At 38.1% G+C, this 18,434-nt stretch overlaps 1 protein-coding gene across 14 annotated transcripts in view; it reads right to left on the reverse strand.

Annotated features, from left to right (window-relative positions):
* The window catches only part of USP34 (ubiquitin specific peptidase 34), a 111,827-nt gene that overhangs the window by 29,136 nt on the left and 64,257 nt on the right, over nucleotides 1–18,434 (reverse strand). For 8 of the 14 annotated variants that reach the window (XM_082276608.1, XM_082276603.1, XM_082276610.1 and 5 more), the window contains exons 28-44: nucleotides 18,153–18,253; nucleotides 17,590–17,799; nucleotides 16,849–16,974; nucleotides 15,966–16,088; nucleotides 15,766–15,849; nucleotides 15,358–15,444; nucleotides 14,341–14,541; nucleotides 12,907–12,989; nucleotides 11,720–11,760; nucleotides 9,873–9,997; nucleotides 8,644–8,796; nucleotides 7,841–7,969; nucleotides 7,302–7,357; nucleotides 7,079–7,199; nucleotides 5,327–5,510; nucleotides 2,045–2,208; nucleotides 962–1,027 (exon numbers count right to left, since the gene is read on the reverse strand). In XM_082276608.1, coding sequence (XP_082132734.1) covers nucleotides 962–1,027; nucleotides 2,045–2,208; nucleotides 5,327–5,510; nucleotides 7,079–7,199; nucleotides 7,302–7,357; nucleotides 7,841–7,969; nucleotides 8,644–8,796; nucleotides 9,873–9,997; nucleotides 11,720–11,760; nucleotides 12,907–12,989; nucleotides 14,341–14,541; nucleotides 15,358–15,444; nucleotides 15,766–15,849; nucleotides 15,966–16,088; nucleotides 16,849–16,974; nucleotides 17,590–17,799; nucleotides 18,153–18,253 — 2,054 coding nt within the window. The remainder of the gene's footprint in view (nucleotides 1–961; nucleotides 1,028–2,044; nucleotides 2,209–5,326; nucleotides 5,511–7,078; nucleotides 7,200–7,301; nucleotides 7,358–7,840; nucleotides 7,970–8,643; nucleotides 8,797–9,872; nucleotides 9,998–11,719; nucleotides 11,761–12,906; nucleotides 12,990–14,340; nucleotides 14,542–15,357; nucleotides 15,445–15,765; nucleotides 15,850–15,965; nucleotides 16,089–16,848; nucleotides 16,975–17,589; nucleotides 17,800–18,152; nucleotides 18,254–18,434) is intronic. The other 6 variants (XM_082276605.1, XM_082276607.1, XM_082276611.1 and 3 more) reach the window with 1 other exon arrangement.

The raw sequence follows: 18,434 nt of genomic DNA on the forward strand, positions 1-18,434 counted from the left end.
TAAATCCTGCCAAGTGCTCAATTCTCATTCAGACCCTGTGTTATCATCTAGTTTTCAACAGGATGTGTTTAGCCAGAGAAAAGAATCTGCAGTATAAAGCAGTTCTTTAGAATATATCTCCATTCCGCTGCCTTGCACACTGGGAATGCAGGACTTAGTCTGTTTTCTTTTAAGGACATGTAGCAAGACAGTACCTCCTGTAAATATTGCCTGTTTTAGAATAAAGTCTTTCTTCAAGATCTAAATAGTGCTAAGTCTTTGTATGACTTTATGTTCCTAGATTATTTTCTACTTATGTGAACACCTAATTTAATAATTTCTATGATTCATGGCAGGCATTGCAAGTCAACATTCCTTTCCCCATTTGTCTTCCAAGTGGTTGTGAACTTCTTACACACAACCAGTGTTCAGACACTCAACTCTCCTCAGGTTTTTTTCATTATTTCAGAATTGTTTCAGTGTTTTAACAGCAGTGAACACCTGTGAACTGCTTTAATTTTGTTTCATCCTGGAATCTCAACTTTTCACTTTATTTCAATGGATTAATCTTTAAATATTGGAGCAAGGAAAATGCAGTGAACAAAAAGAATGTATTTTATTGTATCACCAGGGAATCTCCACATCCCCAGCACTTCTGTAATTCAATACTGTTGATTCACCTGAACTATGCACAAAGAACCCCATAAATATTTAAAATCCATACACAGGACTCTGGTCATTTCTACAGGGACAGTTTCTATTGACTGTTTAGCAAAATCAGTTTGGCAAGTGGCCTAGACACAGCAGGACTGTCCTAAAGGCCTACCTGGAGGGCTCCTGTAACAATCAGACAAATCCTTCCTTGGGAGAATACAGCCAATTACCCAGTTTCAAACTGGTCCATTGTCTCAACTATGGTTTTCTTGCCTTCCCCACCCTCTTCAAAACCAGGATACTTTCTAAAATACTCTTTCACACCTACCATTAGGTATGTAAACATCTTCTGGAGTTCCAGTAAAGTGGTCTTGTGTTTCATATCTTCTGAGTACTAACAGAAATTAATAAAAGGAGACCTTATGGTTTTGCTTATTACTTTGCAAAAACAGACATTAAAATGTAATGTAAAAAAGGATGTAACATTCAAATAAATACCCAATTACTTTATTATGGACCATTAAGAAAAATGATTGTGTACAAGAACCCACAGTCTATAATCTTACATTTATTGTTTTTATACTTATTTTACACTTTTTTTGGCATGTCAACATTAAACCTGAGAGAAAAAGAACTCTACTTTCTAAGAATTTATTGCAGGTAGGAGCTTTTGGGAAAGTATTACAAAGTATTAGTGGTTTTGGAATAATTTTTTTTAACTCACAGATATTGTGAGGGTTCTGAACAACCGTCTCCACAATGCATTTCATGAGCAGACCAGCAGCTTCTCTTATTTAGCTTTTTATTTTCATTTATAAATGGAATCTCCAGAAGTTAAGTGACAAGTACCAGCAATTAACAATAACAGAAAATGATGAGGTCACTGCCAGAGAGGGTGTTTCACCCATTCTATCTGCCCTGCTCATGTCAGGGACCAAAATGATGCTTTCTCTGTTACAATAAAGAGCTAAAAGTAAAATACTGCATTTCTGGAAGTTAACCAATGTATGATAATTTACAGCACCTGCTGTACTTCTGGTAGCATGAGATACACACTCTGGGACTTGATAAACATTCATGAAAAAAACATTTGTTACCAAAATGGCAAACCAGCAGTTAAGAAACAACAGACAACTCACATAAACCCAAACCTGAATCAACCTAGTTGAAAGCAACAGAAATAAGACTTTTAGAACATTTTATTTCAGTGCCACCTTAAGAACCTACCACATCACATATTTAAGAAAAAAAATCACTTCAGACACCAGCAAAAGAACCCAACTGAACAAAAAGCAAATTAACTGCTGAGGAAATATTCTTTATCTAGAAGTAAGTCTTAGAAGTAAATCTGTATTTTTTCAGCAGTTGCACTGACTCTAAATGTAAATTTCTGTCCAAGCCCCACACTCACCTTTGCAGTGAAAATTGCTTGTCTAGCCTCCGGGATCATGTACAGCTGCTGAATAGTGGAGGCCAAGTAACACGTGGCTCCAAGGTTGGTTAAACCCACAAACCTACACTCAGCACGAACATCATCATGTGGCCAATAATCCCACTTGTAAGGTGCATGGGAAGCTGTGAGAAACAGGAATCACACAGGCAGGAAAACAATCAATTCAAAGTGCACTATGCAAAAACAGAAATACAATGAAAAGCTTGATCCTCACACAAACAAAATGTCACCTGGTTATGCACTGTTCATTTACAGGCACGAGCCACACTGTGCCTGATCTTAAGGAAAATGGATTATATATTCTTCAGGAAAATCTTTTAAATCTTTAGATAGAGCAGCAGCCTTCCTGTCACACAACTCTGGCCTGCAAGGGGCTCGCTGTGCTCTCCCCAAAGCAACACGTGAATCAGATTGAGAAAGCCATTTTCTTTCCCTCTAAGCTTTCTCGTCTCCTGTATTTCATACCAGATGTAGCGATGGATTTCTTACACAGAGAGGCACCACACAAGTTTGGCAGTTCTGAGTGACTCTTTAATCAGCCTTGCTCTGATATGGCTGTCAAGAAATCAGAAGAATGGGGAAGTTCTCCTCACCTGCCAGGCAGGAAGATGGTAACCAGCTTAGACAATCTTCCTTGGTATCCAAGGATTTGGACACAAAAACCTGCCATGCATCCAGCTTTGCTGTTCATCCGCAAAAATACCATTCTCCAAAAACACAGTGTCCCACAAATAATTCAGTACCTCTACTGAAGTACATGTTCAAAAAGGAAAAAATATCCCCCAAAATGGTCTATTTATTTTACAATCCACAAAAGCTACGTGGAGTTCAAGATTTAAACTTTAAATCCTTAATTATTTTGTCACAGATGAAAGACTCATTAAGGATTCTTCTCCATTCACACTATCAGATAGAAATTCATGAAACTATGTGGCATCCTCACATCTTCAGAGACCAGCCCCACAAGATGTTCTGTTGCACAACAAATAATAGTTGTAATCTTCATTTTGGCATTGGCATCAAAACAACTATTAGCCCTGAAGCTCCAAGGAGGGAAGGAAAGAGGTTTAATTCTCCTGTTTCAACAAATCTCAGTGGTGTGACCTCAGCTTACCTGGGTCCACGGGCTGGTCAGCCAGCTGCAACAAAGCTCCCCTGCACGTTTCACCTCCTAAAGAAGGTCATCAGCATGGCAGAAGAATCCAAAATTCTCTCCCTTAACTGCAATCCCTAAATTACAACATCCTAATTCACCCCTTCTGATGCAAAGACTCAGCATCTATCACTGCTTAGAGCTCATCAAGCTGTAATTGCAAAGCAATCAGTTGACTTCTTTGTACTTCACAGAGCAGCTGGGAGTATCTTCCACCTCCTTCCATCTGACAGAGAGCATTCAGGAATTTGACAAGGACTTTCTCAGGACAACCCTGGGGTTTTTTAAGTGACTGTCTTCATTTGTGTAATAAAGTTTTTCCGTCTTCCATATGGATCTTAACTAGAAATGCAAATTTGAGGCTCGTTGATGTCTATCTCCTTTATTCCTCTCTGTTGTTACAGAAACCAGCTTTTTCTCAGGAAGAGATGAGGAAACTTGAAACCAAACTTGCAATATTCATATTCTATTTTAAGCAAAATGAAGCTCGATTTTTCCTCAGAATGACTGTGCACTGCTCTGTATTCCACCTTCTGATGATGCTCCTGCTCCATCCATACCACCAGACATGATCTTAACCTTGCTGGAAAGCAAAGCACCTGCTCTTTGAACTAAAGGGTTTTATCAGTCTTTAAAGAAGCCAAAATCCAAAACACTGCATGAAATTTTATGAACAACTGAAGGTATCTATATCTACTCTTCAGTAAGAACAACCTGAATGAATTGTGAGCTCTCTCTGTTAAGAAAACACATTAAAACTAAAGACAGGATGGAAATTCCTAATACTTTCCTTAATGTTTCTCCAAGAAGAATGGAGAGATAGGTCTAAGACTAAGATTTTTGGAACCTAGAAAGATTACAGGGATAACAAAGTGGAAAACCCCAGTTTCAACAATCTTTGGATCTCATCAATGGAATAACAAGTCCTTAAACAAATGAGGTATCACAAGTCCTGTGTTGGGTGCACATCACAGAGACAACAGCACTCTGTCAGCTGTAACAAAATTAACAACCATGCAAGTGAGAAACACTGGATATGAAGCAGGAGCACAGAGCAGATGGCTCTGGAGAACTGGGGATGCAACAAACAACCTACAGAAGAGTGTTTGGAAGAAAGTAACAACTGTGGTAAATGGTACAGAAAACTTCCACACCAAGGAATTACTGAGATTTGAAGTGAGGAAAACACTGATTGTAAAAAATGAATGATTGCACCTGGAGAGATACAGACAACCTTAGCAGCAGATAATGTACTCAGAGCAAACATAAATATCCAATATTTTCATAAAATATATTCTTCATAATATTTCTTCTGAGCACAGGAGCCCTTGGAAGGCCCCAGGCATATGAGAATAGAACACAAAGCATTATTATGATCAGATTTCTCTTTTGCTTCCTGAATTGTAAGGTACTAAAATCAATTCCATAGATTATAATAAATTACAGAACCTCAGGTTACAGGAATTTAAACCAGGCATGTGAAAGGAAATCTAGCAAGCTAAAAATGCATACTGAGGATTTGCAAATCAAAGATAAAATATTAACTAACTCCAAATTTTGGTGATTTCCATATTATATACAGCAACTGTGGTTCCAAAAGGCAGGAAGCATGGAAGCCAAGAGGCACAGCTAAACTGCTTTATGCAGATATCTGAGTACAGACATGTCAACTACAATGCTATCACACTCTGAAAACATCACAGTGCTGTTCACAGCCAGCACAATCCCAGTACCTCAGTGTGGTTTATACACTTTGGTTTGTGCAGAGATATTCCATGTTTCTTCATGTTAGAAAGGAGAAAGAGAAATTAAATCCAGCACAAGAGGATGATACATGTAAAATCCAATGCTACCTGTGTGCACGTGTCATTTAACAGGCCCACACACTCTAAATAACCCACATTTAAGAACAGGTGACATGGAAATTATTACGGGATTTGATTTGGTAGGGGAGCAAAAGATGCCAACACTTGTGTGACACTACCCCAGGTAATGGGGGATAAATAGCAGAGCTATAAAGTGGAATTCCCAGAGCAGTGTTAGTGGCCACAAAACACTCCAAAGCTGTGTGTAACTAAGGTTCTTACACTGCATGTGCTGTGCCATGACCCAGTTGTGGAGCAGCCTGTAGTTTTCCACAGAGCCTTTCACCATTTCCACCAGCAAATCGTAAGCGGCAGCCCTGGAGGAGTGGGACTTGCACTTTGGCTGTTGTCTGTCCTTCAGACTGGGCAGCAAGAACAGGAGATTGAAGATGTCCCTCAGAAACTCCTGGAAAACAGTTAAATTGGCACATTTAGCATCTTGAATGTATTCTTCGAAGATAAATCATGTATTAACAATTTTCTAGGAACTTCTGCAGACTTTCCAGACCTCTACCATGCAGAACTTTCCAGACCTGTCTCATGCACAAAGCCCTGCTGCACCAAGTCAGGCTGCCTTTGGATAATGAACACATATTTCACACTGTTATTTATCTTCACCATGCCAGATAATAGACTAAAAAAGACATGCAGCTGTCTGAACTTGGGTACCTCTTTTCCACACAGAAAAAAAAAAAAGAAGGGACAGAATTCTTCCCCCATTTGTAGAACACAAGCTGCCAATCCAGCTGTTATACTTCACTGTAAATTTTTGCACTGAAATTGCCCAGAGGGAAGCAAGGTGATTTCACAGTCCTGTTCTATTGCACTAACCAGGACACAAACCTCTTCACTAATGTACTCTGCGGTTAACAAGTGCTCTTAATTGTACACAATTTAAAAAATTAATACTAGATGAAGACTTAGTTTTAGAAAAGGTACTAAGTCCCTTTCCCTCAGTAAAGCCAAACTCTTTTTGAGGAGTTTGCTGTGGACACTGCCCTGTTCACATTCATCACTGCACATTGCTGGCCTCCCTGTGATACACTCCATGCTCACCATGTGCTTTAGGATTCTGGATAGCATCACTCCTTTCTACTTAGCTTTCCCCTCTCCTTTCTTCTTAAGCTTTCCATACATCCAAGCTACATAAATCTGACCTTTACAAACATCTCTTTCAATATGCACATCCTCCCTGACGCTGCCCTCTGTGAACTGAATTCTTACTCTAGTGTAATCTGCAAACTCTCCAGAAGTAAAATACGCTTATCCAGTAGAACTACAGGAGCAGCCTTTTAAAATGCTGTCAGCAATGTCACATTTGGACAATCAAATGACCTTCAGGGCCATTTTATGGTAACAGAATAAACAGACAAGATATAAACAACATCATTAGACACCAGGGCCTACTTTTCAGTTCAAACCTCACTGAAGGCCCAGTAAGTTCTGTACAGTCTACAGAAAAAACCATCAGTCTGAATCAGTTTTTACACACAATTTGCTTTTTTTAAGACAATGTAGTTCTCAAAAACAAAATGAAAAGTTTTTTAGCAACCTCCCCTGCCTCACCACTCTCCCACCTTACAAGCACAAGTGGAATGTAATATCCTTGTAACAGATCTCTGCCACTGCACAGACGTGGTGCTTAAATGTTACTTTCAGATCAAACTGTCCCAGGATTCAGTCAAAACCAGCTGTGCTTAAGGACTTAAACCAGTTAATGCTGATCAATAGTAAAAACACCTAAAGATAATAAATGAAAATAAATAAAACTTCAGGGATATAAGAACTCTATTCTGGAATTAAATATAGTTAGAAAAAGAAGGCACTGTACAGGCTACTTGTTAATACAGGAATATGTATAGGTTTGTCCATCATCCTAAGGCTGGAAATATGATGTACTTTCACATATTGAGCCCTGCAATGAAAATGTGGTAAAAAAAAGGCACTCTTTTGATCTCTTAGTGTCCTTCTCACCTGGCCTTCCCGAGAAAATTTGAAGGGTGGTTTGTGCTTAATAACACTGGTTGCGAGGCGAAGCAGTCCTGTGAGCCCATCATCTTCTATGTTACCATCCTGATGGTCAAGGATTTCTCTGCTGTATGTGCACACACAGAGAGAGAAGCAATGTCACAACTCTGCCCCACTAACAATAAATACAACGCAAATTACACGTGGAATTGCTGTGGGCAAAGCTCACCTCCGAATGCAGTCAGCAAGGTGTCTCGCCAGTGCGTCTAAATCAAGCAGGGTTGTCTGATTCAAAATAAAGAAAATGGAATACAAAAGGGAAATAATTATGGACTTCTTTTGGAGGAAATTTTATTATTGCACACAGAAAACCAGAGATAATTAAAACTCATTGTCAAACATAAGTTTTGTAACTTCTGCTAAGTGGCTGTTAACTGAATTTAACTCTTTCAAGCTTTAATCAAATACTTGATTAGCTCCTCCTAGGAACACACTGAAATTATCAGCAGTGAATCTCACAGATAATTAAAGTATTCCCATGTCTGTGACCTTCAACTAAGTTCACCTTCTCTATGTGTTAAACAACCCCCCTTTCTTGACTCCACAGAGTCACTACCTGAAGCTTCCAAGAGCCACTAAATGCACATCAGAGTAGGGAAAGCTGGGATATGGGAAAGATCACAGCAGTTCACCGTATCTTAAGAAAAAATGTCTGAAGACACAAATTAAAAAGAAATAAACATTGGTACGAATGCAAAGCAAACCTACCTGACTTGCATCTTTGACATGGATGTTATCAATCAGTTTGCACAGCAGCCAAAAGTATTCCTTACAACCAGGGCGCAGCACAGTTTCCTCTTCATAATCCTCTATCTGTAGAAAGAAATTGCTTTTGTTCTGAAGTACAAGACAAAATAACTGCATTAAAAAAACACATCAAAGCCAGTAACTGTGTTAGAAGAATATTACTTTCTTCAAGTCTCTAAGGTATAAGAACAAAGTATTTTACAATGGTAACTGTGTGTGCTCTATTTTTCTTCTGCAATAGTTATTAATTTTCTTGAAAAATTGTCAGGATGATCTGCCAGACCTGTAAAAAATTTGTAGAATACTGTGGAGTTCATCCCACCCACTGCAGATCACAAAAATTCAGGATTCAGCTGGACAAAGCATGAACAACTTGGGCTGATTTCAATATTAGTTAATACAGATCTAGTTTTAAACTCTTCTGAAAATGAGACAAATATTGCAAAATCTTCTGTAGAGTGTTTTAATTTAACTCTTTTTAAAAATATCTGTTATGTGGACATTGAAATTCAAGAACAAGAGCACTTTCTAAAAGCTGCTCTGCATTTCTCCAGGCACAGCTAAGCTGTAAATTACTGCAGTGTCACAGTTTATCCACTTTTGGAAAGGTTCTGGAAACATCCAAACCAGAAGCCTTATTATCTCTGTGTATCTGAAACAGCACGTCAGACATAACGATCATGTGCTACCAGTTTTAGTTTTTATATTTAAAAATATATTTAACTATATCTTTGATAAAGCTTTGTCAGTTCTTAAACTCTTACCCTAATTGGCTTCAGAGCTTGAGCGTCAGGGAGAAATTTTAGCAAGGTTGATGCAGCCAGGAGCAGAAAGGAACGATTGATTGAGTCTCCCCCATCCAGGCCAGAGAGAGATAATTTGTACAAACCATTGCAAGACTCGTGGCGAACAGCAGTCTAGGAAAAATCATAAAATTAAATGATTACCCACGTTATTTGGAAGATTTTTTCTTTTCTATGTTTTCCTTTCATAGGTACATAAATTCCTCTCATCTATGAGGTTATCAGAGTAGAATGTGTCTTTCTAAAAACAGCTATTATAAATTAAAATTGCATTTAAATTGCTTACAGGAAAATGTAAAATATATTGTTCTAACTAAAACAATGATTTGTCCATGCCCTGTGTCTCTTGAGTTATGTATTTTCTACAGGAAAGATTACAGTGACTAGAACAGAAAATATCCCATCTGGCAAATCAAGGAAATCTATGTGAATCCTGAATTTACCCTTACCCATTCCTAACAATTAATTAACTTAATTTCACTAGAAGAATTGTTTTCTTCTTTCTTTTGTTAAGAAAAATACCCACAGTCTATCTCTAACCCAGCTTTGGAAGTTTGCACTCTCTCATCTCCAGGGATTTTAAATGGAGTCAGCCTGTAAGCTTTTCCTGTGCTTGAGTAATAAAGCAACAGATAAGAATTATCACTTCATACGCACATTGCACCTTTAAGCAACCACTTGTAAATACAAAAATTATCTACTGTGAATATATTGATGCAATTTTTAAGCCTTTATTATGTGAGAAAGAATTACTTAAAGCTAGACAAAGGTTTGGCCATGACAAAGATTTTTGTATCCATTCTCATTCACCTCATTTTGTGATTCTAAGTAGGGCAAAATAAATAATAATTTAAAAAATAATGTGAAAATGTAAGGGGGGGAAGTACATTTAAGCTAATTCAAGTCAGGTGGCATCACCCAGAAATTTCAACAAATTACCCAGGATTTTTAACAAATTACAATGAAAGAATGACCTTCAAACAGAAGCCAAGAACAAAGGTGAGAGTTCATAACATGGTTTGCCATCGACCACAGATGTGCCACCTTACAATGATCACTTCTTACACAGCACTGCAAGTACCTGACGCAGATCCTGCCACTTTCAGCAGGAAAATACATGTCTTGAATTTAATGGCAAACCAAAGCTAATGGCACTAATTAGGAATGCAACAACCTCCCCTTTCCCATACCTCTGGAATAAGAAGGGTGAGTTTCTTGAGCCAGTCTTGCAAATGGTCACTGTCAGCCAGACTGGATTTCACCAAGGAGCAGCAGTGAGCCCAGCTCACCAAGAGCCACATGGAATAGTGAGTGACTGAAAGAGGAGGAGAGAAATGCCACTGTAAGTAACAGCAAAGGCTTTTTGGGTGGGAGGGTTGCACACTCCAGCCCAAATAACATTTATTTCAGTCATATTAACAGGCAAGACCAAATCTTTCCCAGGCACACAGGATACAACCTAAACTCAAGAGTTTTACCAACATGCTTATTAAATACTGACTCTGTACTAATGATGACCATTTAATCAGACTAAATATTACCAGTAAGGGGCACAACCCTTTCCTGCATCTCTACTTTTTAACCAGTGAGCTGGTGCTTTGCATCACATCTTCACACTTATTTCCTGTTCTGTACTAATTTCTGGGGCCACATTTGTGTTGCCTCACACAGAAGTTCCATTTCAGTCATCTCGCAGCCGCCAAGTAACTTTGAAAATTCTGAGGTAGCATCTTTGTAAGGAAATTAGAGCAAGAAATGAATATTTTGGAGTGCTTCAGACTCCATCCAGTGTCACCTCTCCTCTGGCTATAAGGCTTTCAAGGACTTTCAAGTTTCAATAATGCTTTCAAGGACTACACTTCTAAATACCCCATTTTTTAAACGGAATTATCAACGGAGAAACCATTCTTCATCTTTAATTATGTAGGAGAGAAACTGCCAGCAGCAGGAGCCCAAGCACAGACCCACCCAATGACAGCAACTGCTGGGGTTTGTTCAAGTAAACAAGGCAGGAACACTCAGTTACAGATGTGTCCAAGGGTGTCTAGGACAACTTTTTATGGGATAGGATCCCACCTGTCTTGCCAAGGAAGCTGCTTCTCTTGGCAGGTTAAAGAAAGCTGCTCTTGGAATCAAATCTAATTTCAACTTTTCCAGTGCAACAAGAGTTCATTCTTGATAGCCCCCTCATCTTCTCCTTAACTTCCACCTGAATTTCGTATTTTCTTCTTTGCAAACTGTTCCATTTTGATAGGACCCTGCCTGGATACCTCTGCCACTGGTTACCAATGCAGGATGAAGTGCTGTATGGGATTTGTCTGCATTTGCTGTTCTCATTGAAGCCACTTGGGCTGAAAATTCTCACATGGAGTTTCTGCCACAAGCCCAAGCACGAATGGTTAGGCAAGAGGGAAGCAGCTGCTGCCCATGGAAAAACTCACTGGATGTGAGATGCTTCCAACCCCTGCCCCAGCTTCACTTCTAAAATAAAACTGAATTTCCCCCCTTCCAAGTCCGATACAAAGTTTGGGGATCAGGGCTGGGAGAAAGAGTGGGGGAAAATCCAGACGGGATTTAGCCTGGAAAGTGGATCGGGAAAACCTAGTCGAGATTTCAGCCAGAAACAGGATCAGGAAAAACCCAGACAGGAATTCTCTGGGAAACTTGCTGGGGGAAAACCCGGACCAGATTTCCCTGGGAAGTGGCTCAGGGAAAAACCTGGACTGGATTTCACACAAAGTCAGGATCGGGGGGAAACCCGGACTGGATTTCGCCTGGAAAGTGGATCGGGGAATAACCACGACCGGACTTCACCCTAAATCAAGACTGGGGAGAAAACTCGGACTGGATTTAAGCCAGAAAGTGAATCAGGGAAAAACCCAGACCGGATTTCACTCAGAAACCATGGCTATTTCCTTGGAGTAACACAATTTTCCGTCATTCTAATGGTGGAATAAATCAAACCCATAGCTTATTATCATCATCAATTTGCTGTCCCTATTATTAGGTCCTGACACAGCTGGTTTGCAGCACTGACCTTCATGCCTTGACCTGTGATCAGACTGAGCCTTCAACACCCTGATGGGAAGAAGGGAAAATCATTTGAACTTTATCACAGAATGTAACAGATTATCACTTAGAAATACAAGTACACACAGGCACGACACAGTTACTCTTAAGTAACCACTTGGAAAATTACACATCTTAAAAGGATTCATTTCTTGCAGTATTCAAAATTAGCAATAATAAAACTATGAAAACCTTCAAGTCACCCCCATAAAGCTTTACTAACTACAAGATTAAAAGTCAAAGGTAAGTGCCCACAGTCCCTTTATTTTATCCAAAATAGAGATGTCAAACAGAGCTAAGAACTGACCCACACAGAAGAAATCTAGTTTTCTTCTAAAGAAACCACACTGTGAATAAACATTTAATGTTTATATTTATTTACTTACATTTTTATTAATTACAATAAAAGGTTATGAAACCAAAACCATTGCATATATACTTAAAATTATTCCTCCAACTCAACTATTGGTCGAAGTTAAGCATACTTGCAGACTTGACTGGAAATGCTCTGAATGTCCTTAACAATCTTCTAAAAATATGGTAAAGCACGCTATCCATCACTTGGAATCAATTCTACAACACCAACGTAACAAAAATCTGACCTCCCAGCATCAGTCTGACTGCCACAATGCAGTCAATTACACAGAATTGCTTTTCTCAGGACAAAAAGGCAACGGGACCAAAATCTCCAATAGGTAAAATTTTGTCTTCAGTATCTGCACAATGGCTAAAACAGTAATTTCAGCAGGATGAAAAAAATAAAGTCAAAACTGGCAGACGACTAAGCAACATAAAAGTGAATTTTTATTTTAATTTCTCCTTTACGCTGCCTTGAAATTGAGAATACTCCGGAGAAAATGAAGAAGGGATTTTGGCATGAGAATTTACAAAAGCATGTCATACATAGGTGATATATCCATGCCTTACACCCTCACCACAGAGTTCTCACCCCTCTCCTCTGCGCCACACTGCTTTGAGGGCAGGATAACCACAGGAGGTGACTAAGAAAAGCAAGTCTACAGCCTCTGGAATCAATTTCTGATGTGGCTGTCAATGGGGACCACAGCTGGAAGAGCCCTGGACTTGTGAACTAAAGCAGCGATGAAAATGTGCACACTCGATCAGCTTTATCACAAAAATAAAAAAATATTGTACCTAGGTGCCAAGTTGTCATATGTATAAGCAACTGACATAAGTCGCTGAATCAAACTGGTTCCCTGGACAAGTACAAGAAACACCTTTAAAAATTGAAGTCAAAAGAAAAAAAAAAAAAAAAAACAAGTTAATATAACAACAAGCTTTTTGATCTGTTTTTCAATTATACACACTGTGTGAATCTAAATAAACCCACCTGTGCAGAGGAGGAAGAGCCAAAGACAAATCACAGCATCTTCACAGTTAACAATTTACTGTTTTTATTAAAGCACAGCTAAAATCCCACGTTTCACTGACTAGGTCTAGATGCTAAAATTTCTGTTTCTCTAAGAAAGACAATGCAACTGAATAGGAAAATCAACCATTTATTCAATCCTTCCAGTAAAAACACGGTATTTTTTTTAAAGCATAAACTACTCACTGCCTTTTAAAAACCTTAGGCTTGAGGAGACAGGGTTGAGGATGAGGTTGGACACTTATATTTTGCCTATCTCTGTGATCAACACATTTTATTGACTACACATTCACTTAAAAAATTCATCTTTAGAGAACCTGACAGACTACACAGAATTTTAAACTCCAAGTCTGAAGAAAATCTTAAAACATTTAAATATCAAATCCACTGCAATCAAAAATATTAATCAACTGACAATTAAAAATTTAAAACCAGTTAGAGAAACCGACAGCAGCATTTACATGTTAAAAATTTAATACATTTGATAACTTCCCTGTATGACAGTAGCCCTGGTGATTTAGGGATTTGTTTTGTCAGAAATGGCTGACATTAATAGAATGGTTAAGGTCTTTCCAGGTATAACAAATGGGAAGTTTGGCTCCAGCTCAGAGTTCAGACCTGCACTTCCTGGCAGTCACAGCTGGTCCTGGGCCCAAGAAAGTCGATTTACAGTGAATGTTTCCCTGATGCCAAAATATTCCATGTGCTTGGCTTGCTTTAGGGAATCAGCATGCAGGAATCTGGCAGGAAGGTTTACAGCTGCAGGTAAGTTCACCATACACTCACTCAGATACCCCTAATGAAGTTATTTTAGTGTTTACTAAAGGAATCCAAAATGGATTTAGCGAGGATGAGGACAGCTCGTGTTATAACCATGCTAGCATAGGTTAATAATAATATGTTACTGTAAAAAAGGACTGACCAATTTAGGAAACTAAATCTAAGAAACAGGGACAAAGCACTGGAATTCTGAATTCCCAATTAATGTGTTCACCAAAACACCTTTTGGTTGCCAGGTTTAAAGCTATTAAAATACTTTTTTTAGAGAACAAGTACGGTATCAATTAACATTACTGATATCAATTAGTCCTACTACCTTTTCCACTACAGTATTTTACACTAAAATGAGGACCTCACATTTACTCTTTCAGAGAAAGAGTCCTTTTGTAAAGCTCACAGAACCTCTGTCTGTCTCCTACCTCTGTCAGACGAGGGATATGAAGGCCCTTCACGTGGTCACTCGTTGTCTTCCTGGATTTGCCTGGCCACGTCCTTTTCCTGTGGCTCTCTGCTACCCCAGACCAGGCAAAGACATCGTGATAAGCCAAATCCAGATCTGAGGGATCCACTGCAAACTGGCAGATCAGCTTCAGCAAGCAAGCAAGACAGTCCAGCTGCCACTGGGAAGAAGGAGTAAATGAAATCTTGAGTTTTGAGGGATTTATTTTACACATAATTCAATGCCTACTATGGAATTTGCAACTGAAAGCTTCAGCAAGGTATAAGGGATAAAAAACCAGAAGTAAGTTGTATTTAGCTCAAACTAATGACAGAATAATAATGAAAAAGACATTATGTAAGAATGACTAATAATCACGCTCATTATTGAGAAGTGTCTTTTAACACCACAGCCACTGTGCTAATTGTCTCACTGACAGCAAGGGAAAATGGTATTTCTTGGCCTCTTCAAGGGAAAGATAATTAACAGATCACTGCTTTTAATACAGACTATAATAAATAATTTTCCAAATAACAACCTTCCCTAAAATAAGCAAAAAAAAGAGCAAAAATAAAGTATTCCGTTCTTGTTTGGCTACTTTTGAATCTTTAAAAAAGTGTGATCTGTTATTGTAATAGCAATGCAGCTGCAATCATTCCTGAGGAAGGAACCTGGGTTTTTGTCCCTCTAAGGTTCCATGATCTACCCCAAATACACAGAAAAACAGGAAGGATGATTTTAAAACATAAAAAAGCAGAACTGTGTGTGTGTGTATATATACATACACACACACACACTTTATTCTTTTAAATAAACTCTTCCAGGAATATAAAATACTCAAAAAACAGATGCTACTGGCATAGACTCTGGTGGCTTCAATCAGAGAATGAATCCATTTCACAACAGAAAAATAACTGTAACAAAGGGTCAAAGTATTAAAAGTCTTTACAAATAACAGTAATATTCTTCTGGAGAGAAAGGGTGAATAAAGACCTACCACAGTCCACGATTCCTGTTCTTTAGGCTCTAGGATTCCAGAATTGAAAATTTCCAGTAACTGTTGGAGCCCCCCAGCAGCAACAAACTGTAAGTATATTATGGAACCAATGTGAGATAAAGCAGACACAGAAATGTCATTAAGATCATTAGATACCAATCTAAGCTTTGTAAATTAATGAATAAATAAATTATAAACTAGTCAGCTGGATATTTCATGAAAACATGCGAAATAATTGTACATGGCTGCGACAAATTTACAGGCCTGATAACACAGAAAAACTTGCAAATGTTATCCCTAAATTTGAGATAAGAAACTTTAAGATAGATGATGTTTTAAATGGGTTTTTATTTTATATCTCCCATGAAAAACTGTCTTAGGTCATAGAATACTGTAGGAAAAACAAACCTTGCAGCTCCACGTGTTTTTACTGTTTTCTATTTGATCTTCACTTGAATCATCTGAGTCTGGGTAAAGATCACTGTAACTTCCCTAAAGATAAACAAGATTAATTGTAAAAACAGCTAAAGAATGATAATATTATAAAATAAATCATTGATCTATGTGTTGGTTCAGAGGAACACAGATATTCTGTGCAAGAAAATTACCGTGGATTCACGTCTTATTCTCCTGTTGGGCTTTCCCAAAGCTTCAATAATTTCCAGGGCATACAAAAGTTTATGGGCACTTTTTATTCGCAGAAGGTCCTTCCAGCTAAAGCCATCATTACCCTTAAAAGAGCAAAAAAAGATAGAAAACAATTAACACAATTATATGTAATGCTGATTACCTGAAAGTTAAGGCAGAAGATTTTTCAAGTGGCATGGACAAATTATTTGGGGTTTAATTTCATCTGTTATCTGAAATTAGACAATTCCAAGCATATTTCTATACATGATTAACAATTTGAATAATGAAAAGACAACATTACTGCAAGCTAACATACACACAACTTTAAACTAGAGGAAAGCAAACGTTACAGTCTGAACTGTAACTTCCACCAAAATTTTGATGCATATGTGCATAAAAAGCTGTTATATCTAAGATCTGTTAGGATGTACTTTCAACCACTTTTAAAGAGGTTGAATAATATTTTCATCTGTAGGACACAAAATCAACTATGCTTCCAACCAACCCATGCTGTGAACTTAGAGAAGAGAGTACAGAAGTATCACTATCACAACAGTCACAGTGTTAAAGCCAGGCTGCAGCTGAAGAAACTGCTCTTTGAATTCAAGCCAAAAGATTGTGATCATTAGTGCTGACTATTCTTTTCATTTAAAAAATAAATTCTGAAAAGAAATGATAAAAACAAACTTTGGGAGCTAAGCTGACGTCTCAGTTTAGTTTTAGATTTATTAGGTTTACTTGTATCTCAGCACACTTAACATATTTACTATTTAACATTCCTATTTGGGGAAAATTCAACTAAAACACTGCATGCCAAAACATTCACGTATAATAGAGATAAATATGTAAAACTTTGTTCACCTGCTCATCAGAAATATTCTGGAATGCCTGCAGCATATTAGGGCACGTTGGTAAGAGCATTAACAGTTCCCAGACACGTCTGGATAAGTTTTCTGCATGGAGATGGAGCTCTTCACACCTGGCACTCTGAAAAACCAAACCACAGCCATTCTTATTGGGAACTTCTTTGAGAAAATGAGATTTCAAAGCCCAAAAATGTACTTATCCTTAATTAAGCAGCTGTTTCCTATCTAATAAATAATTAGGACATGATAGTTGAAGTCTCAACTTGTAAGAAAATAAGTTACATGATCTTTAAATCATATCACATATTTTGGAATATTTAAATGCACATTAACCTCATAAATAAACTACAGGTTCAAATCTACTATATATTATTTAATTTTCCTCAAGCTAATGATAGCATACAAGACAAAGCTTGAGTTTTTGCAATACAACTTTACAAACCTTTCTTCAAGCCACCTCCCATTGTGAGTCACCACACCTACTTAAATAATCAATATTGTTCCTTAAGAATTATCTTTACAGCTTCTACAGTATTTGGAACATTAAAACATATCAGAACAATACTGCTAAGAAAATAAGAGAAATGATGATAAAGGTTTTACCATAAGTGAAAAAGCAGGCAATAAACATCTCCAGCAATTGACCAGAGTACACAAGAAGTAGGCTACACAGGAAGCCAGATCCAATTAAGTAAGACTTAAACGTAATTGTTCTAATAAAATTACTCTAAATTACCTCACTGTCTTCCATAGCCACTTCTCCAGAAGGAGGCTTAAAAGAGGCCAGCATCTCTAACAAATCAAAAAGGGTGGTAAGATGAGGTTCTTGCAGGAGTAAAAGCATTGGAATGTTGTCCTTCTGAGGAGGAGGTAGGCAGGAAGCTGGGAGCTGGACACCTTCACCTTTCCGTTCTCGCCTGGGGGCACCCAGGGACACAAACACCATCTGGAACAGAGAGAGACAAGGTGCAGAGAGACAATTTTATGATAAGCCAGGAATTTTTTCACAAGGATCAGAATAAAAAACTTAAAGATAAATGTTTATTTTGTAATCAAATCTCTACTTTGCAGCACTTTCAACAACTGCCACAAATGAAGTTCGGGTTTGCCTTCACTTAAGGCATTCATGGTGTAGCTGAACTCCTTTATTCTGCCCCTGAGGCTGGGGAGACTGCAGTCCTGAGCTGGTATCAGCCTCACATTGATCACACCCAGCCCCACACACAGGAACCAGCTGCAGAACACTAAAGCAAAGTATTGGCCACTGTTTCCAGTGACTGCTCTCCATGCTGGCAGTACCTGCATATCCTTAAACCCCAACTCGTGGAGCGTTTTTTCATCATAGTCAGTTGTCAGTTCATGCCCAGATGAAATCATTCTCACAGGTCCCATGAGGCCACCTAGGACAAAAGCTTATTTCAGCAAAATTCTGGAATCATAGCTTCAGTTTCATAGTTTGAATAGTACACCCTTCAGTAGCAAATAAAAAGAGGCAAAAACTGAATGTCCTTTCCTTAAGAAAAGTGGTGATTACATTAATCTAAATTTACTTGCATGTATTAAGAAATAACCTTTTCAATA

The sequence above is a fragment of the Coloeus monedula genome (assembly GCF_965178545.1).
Source record: "Coloeus monedula genome assembly, chromosome: 2".
Classification (NCBI taxonomy): Eukaryota; Metazoa; Chordata; class Aves; order Passeriformes; family Corvidae; genus Coloeus; species Coloeus monedula.